At 48.0% G+C, this 18,079-nt stretch overlaps 1 protein-coding gene across 2 annotated transcripts in view; it reads right to left on the reverse strand.

The window, feature by feature from the left end:
* Window positions 1-18,079, reverse strand: part of BACE2 (beta-secretase 2) — an 83,722-nt gene that overhangs the window by 13,341 nt on the left and 52,302 nt on the right. Inside the window, exons 6-8 of one of the 2 annotated variants that reach the window (XM_069474939.1) lie at window positions 17,566-17,667; window positions 13,232-13,381; window positions 8,806-8,974 (exon numbers count right to left, since the gene is read on the reverse strand). In XM_069474939.1, the coding sequence (XP_069331040.1) occupies window positions 8,806-8,974; window positions 13,232-13,381; window positions 17,566-17,667 (421 nt within the window). The remainder of the gene's footprint in view (window positions 1-8,805; window positions 8,975-13,231; window positions 13,382-17,565; window positions 17,668-18,079) is intronic. The other variant, XM_069474940.1, reaches the window with a different exon arrangement.

The raw sequence follows: 18,079 nt of genomic DNA on the forward strand, positions 1-18,079 counted from the left end.
GAGGCGCGTCTCTGAGACTCTGTTCTTAGCAGCTAACTTTCCTATTTTTAAACATGGGCATGTACCAGATGATCCACTTACAACCTGCAGCAAGAAAAATTCACAGTGAAATAACTGCTATAATCCATGGTGTGTCTCAAGCTGTATAAGCCGAAATCTATACAGCTCTCGGTGCTAAATGTCTCAATCTATAAAAAGAGACGGGTGGTATTTCAGAAGCTTTGGATACATTAAAATAACAGAGAGTTGTCAATTTTAACACTCTCTTATTTACTTAGCTGTAGGACGCTTGGCCCAGGTGACACCGGGGCAGCTGAACGTGCTGTGGTCCCCAGTATCTGCCCCAGGCATGTGAGACCACCACACACCGAAGACCCAGGACGGCTCTGTCACACAGCCCGCCCTCCCCCGGATTGACTGGAGCAGCTCTCGGCAGGGCTGGGAGGTGGGCTGCGGAGCGGCAGGGGCAGCAGAAGAGAAGTATCTGGGGAACTTTTTCCAAAATACCCATCACGCGCCAACTCACTGCCGTTCTGCTGTGCCCTGGCTGGAAAAGGGCGCAATGATGTCAACAAAGTGTATTTTGAAAGAGGTCCTCAGGGGATTCTAAGTGAGAAGCCCCCGCTCACTGCTCCCCCGGCCCCAACACTTAGGCCAAGAGTCGAAACACAAATGGTCATGAAAACCAAAACACAAGATGCGGGAGAGAAGGGCGGCTCCCAGAGATGTGGCTCCATCAAATGGTGGTTGGGGCTGAGATGGAACCTCCTCCTCCTGTAATATACAGGATAAAATACAACCCCGAATTTTAAACTGTGTAGCTGAGCCCAGAAGTAAAAGACACTCCTCAGTCAGAAACAAGCCCCTGGGCTGGGGTTCCAAGGCCCAGGCGGGGCGTGGGGTTGGCCCTGAGCACCAGGGAGGTGGGTGCTGGTGTCTGGGTGCTGGAGAAGCCCGGCCCGGTGACACACAGCGCCGGGAAGCTCTGCCGACAAGGACCCTGACTCCGCCTGAGCAGAAGCTGGGAAAGAGGCCAGAACGAACCTCCCCTGAGAAAGGGAGCTGCCAAATCTCCACCTCAAGCACGGCTGGAACCGAAATTCACACAATCTAAAGTTCTCGTGGTCTGGCAAAATTGCTTTATAGTAACACTTCACCCCCCGAGGCGCACCGGATGCTCTCGGAAGGGAGAAGGAACTCCCACTGAAGACGAGCTCACGGCGAAAATCTGCAAGGCCAGTGGGAAGGAAGGCCACTGTGAGAAACAGTCAGCAGACACAAACACAAGATTAACACTCCATCGACCACAGAAAAACAGGACAATCTGCACAAGATTATACCACAGCTGTGTCTGAAGTGATTAAAAACTCACTGAAATATCAACATGGGTTTTTTTAACTAAATAAGATGATTCAAAAGTTCATAAAGCAAAAGAAAAATTAAGAAGGAAGAGCAGAGAAGTTTTGAAAAAAGAATAATGAACAGGAACTCATAGTGTAAGACATATCAATGGAATAAAATAGAAAGTCGAAAAATACACATACATCTCCCAAGTATTTACTGGAATTTGGTATGCAATAATTGGGCAATTTTAAATTAGTGAAGATGGATTATTCAATGAATATGTAACAGTGAGGTAGTCATCTTGGGTGAAAATGTTTAATCCACACACTCTATGCAAGGTAAGTCAAACAAAAAAGGATTTGAATAAATTGCAAAATACTTTTAGTGAAAAAGGCCATTTAAAGTGTAATAGTAAATTCAAGAGCCTTAAAGCAAAGACTGAAATATTTAAATACACAAAAGTAAACATTTTTTTACAATAAAATACATAAGCAGAGTTTTAAAAATTTACAACTGAGATATGAATTATAGTTTTTTTCCCTCCAGACAAATGGTTAATTACTCCATTACATAAAGAGCTCCTACAAAGCAATAAAAAAACTCAAAACCTCAATAGAAAAAAAAAAAAAAAACAGGCAAAAGATATGAACAGATAGTTCTCAGACAAGGACAAACAAATGACCTTAGATGTATGAAAGGAAACTCAGTCTCACCCACGGAAAGTACCACAAGTTAAAACTATGCTGGGACAATCATTTTCATCTGTCAGATTGGCAAAATTCCAAAAAGCTTGCTAACACCACGTTGGCAGAGCCGACTGGAGAAACAGGCCGCCACACACATTACGAAAGAACTGGCCTAGCCAGGTATAAATGATCTAACCTCTGTGGAAGGCGATGGGACGATATTCATCAAAATTACAAATGCTCACGCCTTTTAACTCCACAATTCTACTTCTAGTAACGTAGCCTGGAGGTACACAGTTCTTATAGGTCAATGGACATAGAAATGTATCCACTGCAGCATTGTAACAAGACTGGAAACAACCTAAATGTCTACCAATAGGGAACTGGTTAAATAAATTAGGGAACATCCGTATAATAGACAATGAGGCTCAAAAAGAAATGAGGAAGCACTTTATGTACGAACACGATTACCTCTGAGGGAGTGGGGCACTATATAATATATTGTACCTTCTGAATGTTCCCTAGCTTTTTTAATTAAATGAAAATAAAAAGAAGAGAAAGAAAATCCAAGGTACAAAAAATTATTACAGGACACTATTGAAACGTTAACCGGTATATTTGTAAAAGTACAAAACAGAATTTCTAGAAATGAAAAATATAGCACTGAAATGAAGAACTCACTGAATAGGTTACATCGTAGATTAAACAGAGCTGAACAGAGAACTAGGACAATGTAAGATGTATCCCAAGAAATTACACAGAATGCAGCAAAGACAAAGAGAAGAAAATATGAATGAAAGGTCAAGGGGCCTGAAAGACAGAATGAGGAATCTCAAATTACTCTCACAGGAGACCCACGGAAAGAATGTGTCTGAGGCAACAGTGGAAGAGGGGACAGCTGAGAATTCTCCAGGATTGATGACAGAAGACACGAATTGTCAAATTCAGAGAGCACAAAGGATCCTGAGCAAGGTGAAACAATAACCTGTACCTAGACAAGGCACGGGGAAACGTCAGCACACTAGAAATGTAAAATAACAGCAGTCTCAACAGCAGTTAGAGAGAATAAGTAGACTGCCCCAAAGGCATACCTGGTGAGAGCAACCAGGGTCTTTTCAGAAGCAGTGATCACGGCCAGAGGACAATGAAACAGCATTTTCAAAACACTCCGGGAAAATGGTCAATCTAGAATTCCACCTATAGCCAAATTATGATTCAAAAGCAGGAGCCAAATGAAATTTACCTTTCACAAAAGAAATCTCATTCTTCAGCAGAAGGGAAATTGCTGTGTAGTGTTCCATTGAATGAATAGTCGACAGTTGTTTATACATCCTCCTTTGATGGACTTTTGGGTTGTTTTTACTTTGATGTAAATGATAGCTTTCTGTAGTTACATTTACTAAATTATGTATTACTTTAGCGACTTTATGAATAAAGCTTTTGTGAACCTTCTAGTCAAGACATACACATTCATTTCTCCTTTGCACATACCTAAGAGTGGAATTGCTGGGTTACCAGAGTGGGCATATGTTTAATGTCAGTAGAAACTATTAAAAAAAGGCTTTTCCATTCATACTAAACACTTTCAAGAAACTGGAAATCTCTAAATTTAGAGTTTAAAAAATTCCATACACCTATCCCATGCATAATGCCAATGGTGAAATGTGAGAAATATTCCCTTTAAAGTAAGGAAAAACACAAAAATGTCTAGTATCACCAATTCTATCCAATATTGTCTCAGAAGGCATCACAAAAATACAAATAAAAGAAATAAAGGTATATTATTACCTTTAACAAGAAATTATTAAAAATGTATTATTTGCAGATTATAAGATGGCTTTAACAGAAAATCCCAAATGACTCTAAAAACCATTAAAAAAAAGAGTACTCAGCAACGTGGTTAGATAAAGATTAATATACAAAAAAAAATTACATGTCTACATACCAAACAATCCACTAGAAAAAGCAATTTTTGCAATAATCTCATTTACAGTAAGAACTAAGAGGTACCTAATAATAATAAGTCTATGTGTAAGGCCTTTTTGAAGAAAATTACAAAACACTGCAGTAGGACATAAAAGAAGACCTAAACAAATGAAAAGATTTAGCATGTTAATGGGGAAAAACTTGATAAAAAGTTGGTTTCTTCTCAAGTTAATCTATAAATTCAATGCAGTTCTAGTCAAAATCCTAATAGGGTTTTTCAGGGATCTTGGCAAGCTGAATAAAAACGCAAACGTAGCCAGGACTACTTTACAAGAAATAAGGAGAAGGGTCAACGCCCTGCCAGATACTGCCTTCTTATAATTACGGAAACTAAAACTACATGGTGTAGCACGGGGGTAGAGAACTAGGCCAGTGGGACAGAACAGAAGGCTCAGAAATAGGCTCGGGGACAAATGGGAACTTGGTGCTTGACAATAATTCAATGGTGCTACTAAAATTCAGTGGGTACCTTGCGGAAAATATTTAACTTGAATCTACTTAAGCCTCTAGACCTAAGTTCAAGTTTATAGGAAATACGAGATTAAATGAACAAGTTAAATGATACTATTAGGAAATACCCAGATAAAACTGAATAGAATACATTCTACAAAACAACTGGTCTTCAACAAAACAAAACAGCTAAGAAAACATTTTTGGGAGAACTGGAAAAATCTGAATATGACCTAGATATTACACAACATTTGGTAAATACTGTTAGTTTTTTAAAGTATAATAATGGTATTGTGGGTATATAGAGAATGTCCTTAGTTTTAAGATGTGTAATGAAATATTTATGGTGAATTGTCATGATATCTGCAAGTTATGTGCAAATGGTTCAGCAAAAACTACATAGACACATATACTGATTTAGGGCAAAACGATAAAAATTATTAAATCTAGATGGTTGGTATACAGGACCACCACTGTTGCTATTTTTAGTCTTCAGTATACTAAAAATTTTCATAATAAAATGTTGGGAAAATCATAGGGAAGAACATTATATATTCAATAAATGATGCTGAGAAAATTGAACATCCTTATAAAAATTAGGTTCCTAATTCACATTTTGGAAGAAAATAAGAAAAAAGCATATAGTATCTTTAGAAGAAAAAATTATCCCTACTTTCTTAGATTAAGAAAGAATTTCTTAAATAAGGCAGAGTACAAATCATAATGGAAAGACTGGTAAATCTGATTTCACTAAATTTTTAAAAATGTTAGTAAAAGACACCAGAAACAAGTAAAAAGAAAAGTCAGGGAGATTAGAAGAAATAACTCTGAAAAACAAATATCTCAAATATATAAGAAACTCATATATATCAGTCAAAAAAGACAAGTTGAAAAAATGTGCATAAGATATTAATAGAAAAATTCACCCTCGGAGAAAAAGCTCAAACATCCCATAAACATATCCTAAGTTGTGCAGTCTGGAAAGTAATCAATTAAAATGTAACACCATTTCACACACATAGAATACCAAAGCGCAAAAACAAAACAACTAGGATAATACTTTGAGGGAATGGAAATTCTCATATATTAGTAATTCTGATGTTCCAGCTGTTTTGAAGACAAATCTGACATTAGCCAATAGCACTGAAGACTGGCTTACTAAAGCGTTCAGAAATTCCATTTCTAGAAGATCTCATTCACGTACACAAAGGTATTCAGAGGAGTACTGTTTCTAACTGCCAATACTAGAGACAAGCCAAATGTCAACCAGCATGGAATTGGGTAAATAATCTAGGTACGTCCATAAAATGAAATACTACAGAGCAGTCAAAACGAATGACCTAGTATTCACGTCACGTCAAAGTGGAAACTCTATAAAATGTAACATTGAGTGATAAAACCAAGTTGACAAAGGATACATTCAGTACCATAGCATTCACACACATTTAAAAATAGAAAGAAAAAAACCCCAAACAAACAGATCAACCAATGGACATTTTGTTATAAGCCTATGGCAGGCAGCTTCTCTGAGGACTCCCGATGATCCCAGCTTCCTGGCATTTAGCTTGTGCAGTCCCCTCCCACCTCATACCAGCCTTGCTCTGTGCAACCAACAGGATAGGGCAGAAGTGATCACATGTCACCTCCAAGATTAGGTTATAAAAAAACTGTGGCTGCTGTCTTGGGTGCTCTGTTGCACTTCTCTCCTGTGAAGCACTTGCTCTGGGGTGACCAGAGGACATTCCGGCAGTCCTGTGAAGAGGTCCACATGGTCAGGAATGGGGGCCTTGCCCCTACAGACTTCAGAAAGCTGCAGCCTCGGGAGAGACCCCACACCGCAACCACCCAGCCCAGCCACCCCTGGATTCCTGCCCCTCAGAAACAGCATGAAGGAGGAAAGAACTGCCGCCTTTGGGGAAAGTTGTTACATGGCAACAGCTGACTACTACAAGGTATTAACACCTGTCTAGTAAAGTTATAAATGTGCAGTAATTAGGATAAGAATATATGCCAATTTCAGCGTAATGGGTAACTCTGGGGACGGGGCTGGGGTGGGGCTTTAACTATACTGGCTTTTCATTTCTGTGACAAATTTTTAAAGAATATATGACAAGATGTTAGCCGTTAAACCTGGCCATTCCGTAAGTGTGCCCATAGTATATGATCTTCTGTAACATAAAGCATTTTATCTGTTACTTAAAACATTTCATAATTAAAAATAAACACTATTAGAAAGGAAGAAAGGCAGCATATCTAGTCCATTTATTACGGGGCTATAGAGCGCTGTCTGGCTCCTTTAATTGCAGCCCTGAGGAAAGTCATTACTTTAACGGCTAAACAATTCGCACCGAAGATGAGACATGTATCAGTGGATTTTCTCAGAGCTGGTAAAATCAAATGTGTAAGCACCGAAACCTCAAATACATTTTTTAAAAAGCAACAGAAAACTTACACAAGAGTACCTAACAAAGAATTCACAATGAAATGCAGCAAAAAAAATGTTGCCTTGCCTAGACATGCTTAATATTAAACCATTTCCAACAGCAATTCACTTAAGAAACACACGGTTATTATGCTCTGCAGTATTAAGTGGACGCTCTAACTGCTGTTGCCATAGTAGCCTCTACTTTAATGGTATTTAACAAGAGAACAGAAACTGTGGGCAAAATTGCTTTGGTTCTTAGATTCCCTTGGTTAAAAAGAAGTAAAATATGCACAGTTGGGAAACACAGTGATGTTTCAGTCCCGCTTATACAGAGAAATGTCTTGCTCAATAATAATTTAACTGGCTGAGTGAATGCACATCGAAAGGTAAACATTTACTCATGACAAAGATTAAAAACATGACAAGTCTGAAGGTTTCAAGGTGTTCACTGAGGCAAAGTGAAATAACTTTGCACTGATATCTAAGAAGACATTTTACAACATATCACGTACCTACGCTGGGTTGGGTGATTTTTATTTACAGAGAATATGAATAGACCAAATATGCCAGAAGTAATTTCTCCTTTCAATATTTCTCTTCTTCCATTCTCTAAGTGTCACTTTACTTTTCAGAAATGCCACTGTGCTGACACAAGAACATGAAGTATCACTTATCTGCTTCACTTACCAGAATTCCTGTGTTAAGAACATGTTTTTATTAAAAAATAATAACGAAAATCTCTCCCTGCCTGAACAACTCCGCTGTGATCAGCTGAGGTCTCACGTGCACACTGTCATCCCCGCAGCTCTTCAGCTGGGCTGGGATCAGGGTGAAGGTCCGAGTCCAGCGTTCCCACCTGTCCGACGGCAACGTCTGGCATCCGTCAGATTCCCCCTCCGCTCCCTTCAGCTACGGGTGATCTCGGATTTCACCGTCACCCCCCACATTTTCTTCTACTGCACCTCCTTGTCGTCAGTTCTTTTTTGACCTCGCACTTTCACTTCCCCTCCTTCGCGTTTTTCCAGCACAACTTTGGGATTTCATTCTGTTCCTGGCTTTAAGTCCAGTATACCAACCTCTGCTCGGTCCTTGGGAATCCCATTCTGATACACTGCAGCTTCCCGCCACTTCCCCGACCTGACTCTCCTTCCCCTTGTCCCTGGCAACTCAGTCTCATGCCCACTTCTGTGATTTGCGTCTTTCCTGCCGGCTCGGACTATTATTAGCCACAAGTGCCTGCTCCTCCCATTAAAACATGAGCTGTGTGAACACTCTGTTCCAGGCAAACTGTTAAATCTGAAGACACGTTCAAGCTTAAGGAGTTTAACCATCCTGTTGACTTCCTTGTGCTTTCCTGGTTTCTTTGAAGACCTGCCCGACCATCAAGCTAGATTCTGGGGACCAATGCTGTGCCACCCCTATGTGCTGCCCCCTGGAAGGACTTCCACGAGAAACAGGGCTCCCAGGTCTCATTATTTTAGGATTTTGAGAAATAGCAATGATAGGTGTTTACTTCTTATTTTGTAATGAGGACTGCTTTGAGGGAAAAACAAGTGTCCACGGCTTATCTAGGAATTTTCTTCTTCACTCATTTTGCTCTAACTGTCAAAAAACTGAACTTCAACACCGAGGCTCCCCAGAGAATTTTTATTCCTGGTACCTGTAATGCCCAGCACTGCTGGGGCACCTGCCATGGGCCGAGCACTGGACTAGCAGTTGCACAAGGATGATCTCATTTACTCCTCGCAGCGACCCCACGGCCCGCTTCATTGACAAGCTCTTGATCACAGATAACAGGCATGCGTGAAACAATTCAACGGCAATTGACTTGTCATCAAGAATTGCTTCCGAGTTAGCACGCTTACACAAAAGGACAAGAGTCCGGGCTCCCTACCCAACATGAGAATCGCTCACCTGCACAGGGACTTGCCGCGAAGCCCACCCTCCTCCTCGCTCTGTCGAAGATGACGTAGAAGCCCTCCATCACGGTGGCCCCGATCACCAGCGCGTTCGTGGAAGGGGAGATGCCGAACCGGTAACATTCATAATTCAGGCCCGCGCCCATCATGGGCTGGATGTACAGCTGCTTGTTGAAGAGGGGAGAGCAAACGAACAAGAACAAGCACACGTCAGCAACATCCCAAAACCGTGGAGGTCACACGTGTGCTCAGGACCCTCCAGGGTGCATGAAGCAGTCGCCTAGAAGGAAAGATGATGGCTTATTTCTGCCCCCAGGAGATGGGAAGACCAAAAGCATGGTGACTACACACAGGTGTGCACACCCAGAAGACACCTGTCCACCTGCTCCGTCTGGCCAGACAGCCAGCCAGGTGAATACTTACCACGGTCAGACACCTTCCTCCACACCAGCCACGCAACTATGAATAACACCCAGTCCCTGCCTCACCTGCGGGGAAGCCAGGTAGAAGCCACAGGGTGGGAAGTGCCCTGGCAGGACCCATCTAGCAGGACTGGTGACCAAGATCCCTCCCTTAATTCACTGGGCCGCTACGTGGGCCACTCCTCTTCCTCCCAGCTCTGTGTTGGCTGCGCTTCAGTGCCTCACCGGCAAGCATCAGAGCACCCGGGCGCTGGCCTCCTCTCAGTCTTCCCTCCCTGGTGACCCACCCAGCCCCGCAGCCCCCAACACACCCGCGCTCTGGGCCGAGACTCCCACATCTTTACCCGCAGCCCAGACCTGGCCGTCACTGCCGCGCTCTCACACCCGCCCGCCTACTCACCTGTCAAATGGCATCTCGTACACGTGTGACATTTAAACACCTGAACTCTGGATACCTCCCCCAAATCAGCTCGTCTCCGAGGGTCTCCGTCTCAGTAAGCTCACGATTCCCCCAGTTACTCAGGCCCTGCCGCGCCGGTCAGCCCCTCCTCTCTCTCACCCCACATCGACACCGTCACCAGACGCCCGCGGGCCTTCCCGTGAAATCCAATCTGGATCTAATCACCCCAGCGCGCCCGCCCGGCCATCAGTTCTGTCTCCCGCGATCCACTGCGACGGCTCCTAACTGGCCCCCGTGGCAAAGAGGGTTTTAAGAGCAGGCAGCCGGCAGAGGCAGGATGATTTGCTTGGTAGGAAGAGGGAGAAGTGACCGCCAGCAGCGAGATGCGGCGTTCACGGGTGAGCAGCTCCCCGTGCGTGAGGACCATGTGCCGTGTGGCTAAACAAACACGAGACATGGCCCTCAAGATCCTGGAGCCAACAGGATGCGAGGAAATGGGCCAAAACCTAAAATAATCAGTGAGCAAATAATATCCTATCAGTAATAACAACTTGTTTGCTTTCTCATATTAATAGCAAAATATTCAAATGCAGGCAATTAGAGAGTAGAGCAGCTTAGTATGACAAAATGCCACATATTTGGAAAAAAACCAAGAAAGTGCAAAATGAGTGAGAAAGAGAACCTAACTGTGAGTAACAGCCTGAGAGGGCAAAGGCAGGAAGGGAGGCTGGGGATAAACAGTGAGTCTCACCCAAAAGCGCTGGCTGCTGGCTGGGCTGGGGGCGCTAGGTTTTGTAGGGAGCAGAGAAGACAGAGAGGACTGGGGGTGGGTGGATGGAGGGGCTGCCCTATGACAGCTCTGAAGGAGACAATGTAAACTGAGGCTTCTGACGCTGGGGCGAGGGCTGGTCGTTAGGATCGGAAAGCACAAGAACACGATTTTGTGGAAAGAAATCAGAATTCCCCTGTGGGCTGGGGGCTGCTTTTTTACCAGACCAAATTGGATTGGGCCCATGTGTTTCTGGAAAGTAACGCTGGGCACAGACGGAATTTAAGATAATTGCCTCTCACTTGACTTTTCCCGCAGTAGCGATCATTTACCCACCTGTGATTGCAGACGTCTGAAGGGTCCCAGGTAGGGGCCCATCCTAGAACTCGGGTGACAAGGAGCCCTGGTGGCCGCCCTCAGTGTCAGCAAGGGGGCTGGCGGGGCAGAGCCACCCCCTAGGAAACGACTCCCAGGGCCACCCCACCCCACCTGGTGCGGCATTTGGTGTGTGCGGGGCTCTAACCAGGTGAGGTCTCCAGCCCTCACCCCGCAAGGCAGGGGAAGAAGAGGAGTGGCCATGTTGGGTAAGTGGTGAGAAAACAGCAGGGAGAGCAGATTTTGAAAAATCAAAAATGTGAACATGCCAAAGTCAACCAAAAAATATCTCCCATCTCATAAGTGCAAGCAGGAACGAGTTCTTAGCGGAGACACTCAAATGAATGGGAGGCCCCACACCTCCCTGTTACACTGCCAGACTGCCCTGTGTTCAGTCCCCAAAGTGGCTGACACCCCAGCGAGCCGGCCGGCTGCTGCCTGCCCTGGACTGCGGGATTCTCCCCAATGTCTGCCTTTTCCTCCTGCTTCCTGGAGCCCCCGGCCCCGCCAGCCAGCCCCCAGGCCATTCATATCAGCGACCGCCCGCCTCGGTCCTCAGGCTGGGTTTGGTGTTAGCTACACACCACACTGGTGAAATAATGTCCACATTCTGCTGTTCCACTGGCCAAAATTTAATCAACAAGAGAACATTTTTTAAAGATGCTGAAAACGTATCACTCCAACATCGCTCTGTGCAGTGCCATTCATCCAAGGATGGCAAGTTCTCCACGTTCTCGCAAGTGTTATTATTTCTCCTTCACGGGTAAAGAGACGGACACAGAGAGGGCCGCGGGATCTGCTCAAAGTTACAGCACGAGTCAAGGGCAGTGCTGAGAACATAACTCAGGCCTTTGTGCCCGGCTCGCATCCCCTTGCCGGCCTGTTTTCCTACCGAAGCTCTCAGTCCTCTCCCCACGAAGGCCTCTTCTTTTCTGGAACATGCATCCCACATATAAGTGGAAAAGGGGAAGAAGGCAGTATTAACATTTTACTTTTTCCTTCTGAAATTATTCCTTCCTCCTTATCCCCAATCCAAAGCCCTCTGTCCCAGTCGTCGTGTACAGCAAAGACACGGCAACGTGTGCATTTGACAGATAGTTACCGCGCACTTTTCCTCCACCGCCTGGCCGTGTTAGAGAAGGAAGGATGCTCTTTTAAACTCACAGTTTTTAATTAATTGAAGAAGAAATATAAGTTATTGTTGTTGTTGAAGAAAACAGAAGTCAAATGAGACAGGCAACGGCGTATGACATCCCCTAAAGAAAGGATCCCGTGCCAGATGAGCAGAATGGAAAATATGCATTTATGAGATTACAGTGCAGCTCACGAACGGGATATTCTGCTCAGCAAAGCTGCAACAAAAGCCGGAGTTGTGTGAGTTGGGTCTTTGAGAATGGGAAGAATTTGGACGTACAGATGGAAGGAGGCAGGGAGGGCATTTCAGGCCGGGGGCTGGCGGAACACAGGTTGGGAGACGGTTGCAGGCGAGAGGCCCTGGAGGCCAGTGAGTGCCTGGGGGTGTCTGAGTGCGGCAGGAGACAGGCTGGGGAGCCGGGGGCCTGGCAGGGACTCACGCAGAGCCACGCCGGAGAACGAGCCGCCGTACTGAAACCGTGGGGACCCAGTGCTTGCTCACAGCTGGGGAGGCTTGGAGGAAAGCAGTCTTTAGGAACATTAATCTGACAACAGTTAAAAAGAAGGGAGAGTGGGGGCTTGGGAGGCACGGACAGTGCCCACGGCTGCTGAGGTGGTGACAGTCACACAGGAGGGATGGCCACGGTCACAGAGGGGCAGGCAGGGGTCAGAATCAGGACTGAGGAAGCCAGAACGTGGCCTATCTAACTAGTTAGGACAGAGAAGGTGTCCTTGGGTATTGGAATTATAGGAAAAAAATTATTTTATGTCTTTACCTCTGACAATCCAGTTTTATTATTTATTCACACATAAGCAAGAGAAAAGCTTATAATGGTGTTGTGGTCGACGTGACAAAAATGTCCCCAGTTCCTCGCCTTTCCATGCAGCCACACCCTCTGGCTCTGAGCTCCCCTCTGAGAGGGGGTCTGTCTCCCACCCGGGAACCTGGCTGGCCTTGGCTTGTCTGGGTGACACCGTGTATTAACGGTGGCTGGTTCTGGGCTGAGACTTTAGGAGCCCCCGCGTGTTCTTCTCTCTCAGAACCCCGTGACCACATGTGAGCCGGCCACTGCATGGGGGACACACACGGCCCCACTACTCCATCGACCTCACCGCCAGACCCGCCAGGGGCCACCCTACGCCAGCCGAGGCTGAGGCCGCCCAGCAGCTGGCCAGGGACCCGCGAGCACGCCCTGCCTGGACTCACGAGCAGCAAGATGGCGGCAACAGACATCTGATGCAGGCGTGAGAGCTAAAACACGCATGACGCATGAAGTGCTTTTACTTCTACGTGTTACGTGTTATAAATCTGAGTTCCTACCTGAGGCAGGATGGTTATACGGAACGATCTGCTGGAGTTCTCGTCCCGCAGGTAGATGGAGATCTTGGGGAAGTAAGACCATGGCGTTTCGGAATTCGTCCAGCACGCCAGCTGGGATCCCGTCCAGAAGCCGTCAGAGAATTCTGGAATCTAGACAAAACAAGATCACGTGGGAAACAGTGACTCGTCAACAGGAAACAGCTTCGGGCTCTCCTAGCCACCTCACCAGATGCCCACAGGGACAAACAGCGTCTAATTTGGAGAGAACAGCAGGGACCTCAGTCCCCTGGAACAGTGGCGGTGATGACAAAATAATCATCATCAACACTGCCAAGACACGCGGAGCCCTTGCCAGCAACAGGCACCATCGCAATAGCTTTGCGGCAGTAAGTACTTCAATCCTCAACCGGTGTGAGAACAGCAGCTCCTCCACTTTACACACGAGAAAACAAAACACAGAGAGGTGAAGTAACTTGCCCAAGGTCGCACAGCAGCAGACAATGGCTCTTTAGGAGAGAGAAATCCTAAATGTGGCCCTCAAGGCCCTTTTGGGCATCACCTGCCTTCTGAATTCCAGGGGCCCAGGGTGGGCTCTCACTCTTCTGAACACCTTCCTCCTCCCCCAGAGCTCGGCTCAGACACCAGCCGGCCCAGGAAGCCCCCCGGCCCCCGGGTAGCACTGCTGCACCCCCGGGCACCCCTCCTCCTTGTGGCAGTTCACCATTCACAGGTATCGCCGTGACTGGCTTTTGTCCTCTGCACTGGAATCTAGTCCTCTCAGGACAGAGGTCTGGTGCCCGGTCCCCAAGTCCTCCTAGCACACGGAAGAGACTCAGGAAATGTTTGTGGAAAAAGATGAATGCCACCCAGGGACAAAAAGGTGGCCAGCAACACAGGTTGTCCACCTGCGGCTCTTACCAGGGACCGGAAGAGACGTGCCGTCTGCCACGTGCACCAGCTGCTGAATGGGGACGTTAACGACACCTGCGCCCTCTCACGGCGGAGGTGCCTGAGCAGAGTCTGCCCTGGGCCTGCCGGCCCCCAGGGGAGGACTGGGTCTGCCGCGCCCCTCACACATCCAGGACAGCAGCCCTCGTGGGGCAGAGCTGGGAGGGAGTCGATGGGGTGGGCAGAGTCAGGAGGGACCCTGGCTGGGAGCAGGGAGCTGGGCTGCAGGGCCAGGCAGGTGCGAGGGAGGGGCGGGGGGCAGGGCAAAGGGTGCTGGGGGGACCCTGCCCCCGGATGATGAGGGTGACAGCCGTGAGACTGGTTCCAAGGACAGACAGGGACATGAGGCGAGGCGGGGAGGAGACCAGGTGCCACCGTGAAGGAGTGACAGACTGCATCTCATTTAGCAGAGGCCTGGGCTCTGCGGCACGTCGGTGTGATGCAGGCGCCCAGGGGACACGTGGGGCTCGCTGGTCCTCGCTCTGAGCTCCAGGGTACAGGCCTGGGCTACACACACCGAGAGTCACTGAGGCCTCAGACGGGATTGTGCAGGGGGTGGGGGCAGAGGGACCCCACAGGGAGGGACAGAGGCATGGAACATCCAGGGAGGAGGGAGTGGGTGTTGAGGAACAGTCGGGAAGGAAGATGGGGAACAGGACAGGACGCTGCCAAGGTGAGAATGCAGGAAAAGGCAGGTGCCCCTAGATGAACCTGGTGACGCCCACATACTGCAAACCGCGTGAGTACCAGGCGCTACGCAGCCACAGCCACACACACAGCACACACGTGCCTGCCCGCCCCACCAGGCGCACCACCGGGGAGAAGGCGCCCTGCGCTGTCCATCCATCCCACACTCTCCAGCCAGACCCTTCGCCATCCGTTTGTAAAATTTCTAATGCTGGCACTAATATACCTCTGCTCTTTAAAAAAGTTCAGTTGGTTTGAAATATGCATCACAGGGAAGCCCCTTCCCAAAGGAGCTGAAGAGAGGCGGGAGGGTCGTTTTGCTGGATTCGGCAAGGAGCCGGGTGGCTGGGCTGGGCCTGCGGCGCTGGCACAGAGCTCCAACGACGGCGCCACGACCAGCTCCCATGGCAGGACGAGGCTCAGAGGGGCCGAGCTCCCGGCCTGCGTGGCTCGGCTCAGAGCTGGACGTGGGCCTTACCGCCCCCAAAGCCGGGTCCTAGGGCTAAGCCAGGTGTCCTTGAGGGATAGTTTTGACCCTGGGTAACTCAGGAGAGACTGTGAAGTTTTAATGTTAGACGTGATCTTAGAGTGGTGGCCTCTGCTGCTGGAGTTTGCAGTGGGTGAAGTGCTGGGTCGAGGCACACGGGCGCCACACCAGGGCCGGGTCCCCAGCCTCTGCACACGCGTGAGGCCTGACATGCAACTCCCCAGCAGGTGTACTTCTAACACAGACCTACGAACCACCAACTTCTAAAGTCCCATCTGAACAATCCAAGCCGGGGGACAGAGCCTGACACTTGCATTGTCCGTCACCCTCTGGAGCCAGCCTGCCTGTCACTAGGGAGACACCCGAGCTGGGAGGGCCGGCTGGCAGGAGCCTGGCAGATGGGAAGGACAAGCACGTCTGGCGTAGACGGCAGGACAGAGACAATGCAGCCTTGTGGAGCGTCCCCTGCCCAAGGCAAACAACCTTCCCAGGTCTCTCCTTCCTGACGCGGGCACTGGATGAGATCAGCGGGTAATTTTAGACAAGGCAAACAAACCTCATGATCTCATTGCTTCTACCCCGTGGTTTTCTTACAAAGCTAGTCCCTGCTGAGCACGTGCTGCGATGAGCTCAGGAGCGTGAACGCCCGTCGGTGCCACGGCCCTGCCTTCCCACGGCACAGGGGCCCCCGGGCCACTGCTTGCTGGATTCCCACACTGAGGCTTCAAACACATCCTTGGGACGGTTGTCAAACACTCGTCATTCAGCATATTAAGTGTGGAGCTCTCATGTTAATTCTGCTGAAGACACTTTTACTATTTGAGAAATCAGTGCATTGCCCCTTATTTTAAGTGTGGTTTGATTTTCAGCAACTGTTCCAAATTTAAGGCACTACATAGGGTACCTGCCGTTTTTTCTGATTCAGCAGATCGTGGAAAAGATCGCGACTCTGCTCTGCTGTCAGTGGCAGCTGCTCTGGGCGCCGCCTGGAAGACCTGCTGGTTCAAAAGGGTCCCGGCCTCTCTTGCTCACCTCCCGTATCGCTTCATTTGCCTGCTGCAGCTACAGGCTTTTGCAGTTTGGGTTCAGGACAACCAAAAGGCCTCTCTTGCTTCCGTGTCTCTGCCATAACCTGCAGCAAAGCGACCGCTCTGCCTCTTCCCACCCGCGGTTCTTTGACTTCAGCCATCGCAGCAGAGTAACGGGCTGCCCGCCCCACGCCAGTACTGCGGTCCAGGCAGCAAACACTGCTGTTTGGTGATCTTGCAAGGAGGCCCCGAGTGGACAGACACTATGGAAACACTCAAGATGCCAAAAGCAACGTTTGTCTCACAAGCAAATAGTAGCGGCACTGTGGCGGGACATCAGACGGGAGCCCCTTTTTACCGAGTGTCTCCTGCACACCTCTGACCTCTGACCCCATCATCCCTCGCAGCAACCCCACAGACAAGCATGTGGGGGCTCTCAGCGGGCATGACACCTTCCCAGGAACCCCGCTGTGAGTGACAAGAACTAGACTAAATTCATTCCATTGTAGCCCCAGGGCTGTGTTCTGTCCAACGCTGTTGCCTGGACTGACTGGAAAGCTGAGGCCACACTGGAAACACCACCAGCCAGGTCCCCAAGAGGTACGCTGTCCTCCACTGTGACTTGACTTGTATTTCAGAGCACGGCCATGATGTCACCATTGGACTGGCCCACTGACCTTCGTCTTCTGTGCAAGAATCTTTTACCGAAGCAGAAGTTAGGATACCAGCACGGCTTGGGTGAAGGCCAAAAAAGAGTAAGATTTTTGGTTTATGTGTTTTGTTTTAAAGACTATAAATGTATTCTTGATTTACTGTTTACTTGAATACAGTTATATTACCAAGTATTGCTTTTCTCACATAAAAAACATACTATACCAACTGAACTATCATTTGAAATACCGAAAAGTGCTGCACATTCAAACCCAAGGCTTCTGAGGTTGCGATGAAGGCATTATTTGCTGGTTAACGTCAATGAGTGAGATTGTGAAATTAAGTAATAGTTTAAAAAAACCTTCAAAATAAACATAAAATATATAAATATATTTGTGTATCACACTTATATTATATTTAAAATGCATGACTATAAAACATAAAATTTAAACCACCCAGAGCGATGGTTCGGAGACCGCCAGTGCGCGATCGAGCACGGTGTCTGCAGATTCACGCGCCCCCCGGGCACTCACCAGAGACGTGCGGGCCACGGCTTCCACCACCGCGTCGAACACCTTCTGGGGCAGGCGCAGCAGCGTGGTGCCGCTGTCCACGATGGCCTTGTCCGCGTTATACTAGAACGGAGGAGAGCGGAGGGGACGGCGTGTGAGTGACACCGGCCCCCACAGCTACGCGAGGCCTCAGCCACCGTCACTGTGCGTCTGTCACACACAAGTCCAGGCAGCCACGGGGGCTCAGTGTCGGCTACGATTCATTTCATAGTCTCAGAACTTGGGAGCCGGGGACCTTCTAGCCCAACTTTCTCCCTCCAGAGACAAGGAAACCGAGGCCCAGGAAAGGGAGGTGACATGACCAGGACCAACCGCCCTCCCGAGGCAGAACTTTCTCCTCCCTCCGAGCTGCCCCGATTCCCTCATCACGGGGCCTCCCCCCAGGGCAGAGGGAAGACTCGTCTGTCTTCAGAGGGTGGAATGACATATTAAAAGCCACTTATGCAAACTGTACAAAAATGAACTATTATCTCAC

Source organism: Eulemur rufifrons, chromosome 7 (assembly GCF_041146395.1).
Source record: "Eulemur rufifrons isolate Redbay chromosome 7, OSU_ERuf_1, whole genome shotgun sequence".
Lineage (NCBI taxonomy): Eukaryota > Metazoa > Chordata > Mammalia > Primates > Lemuridae > Eulemur > Eulemur rufifrons.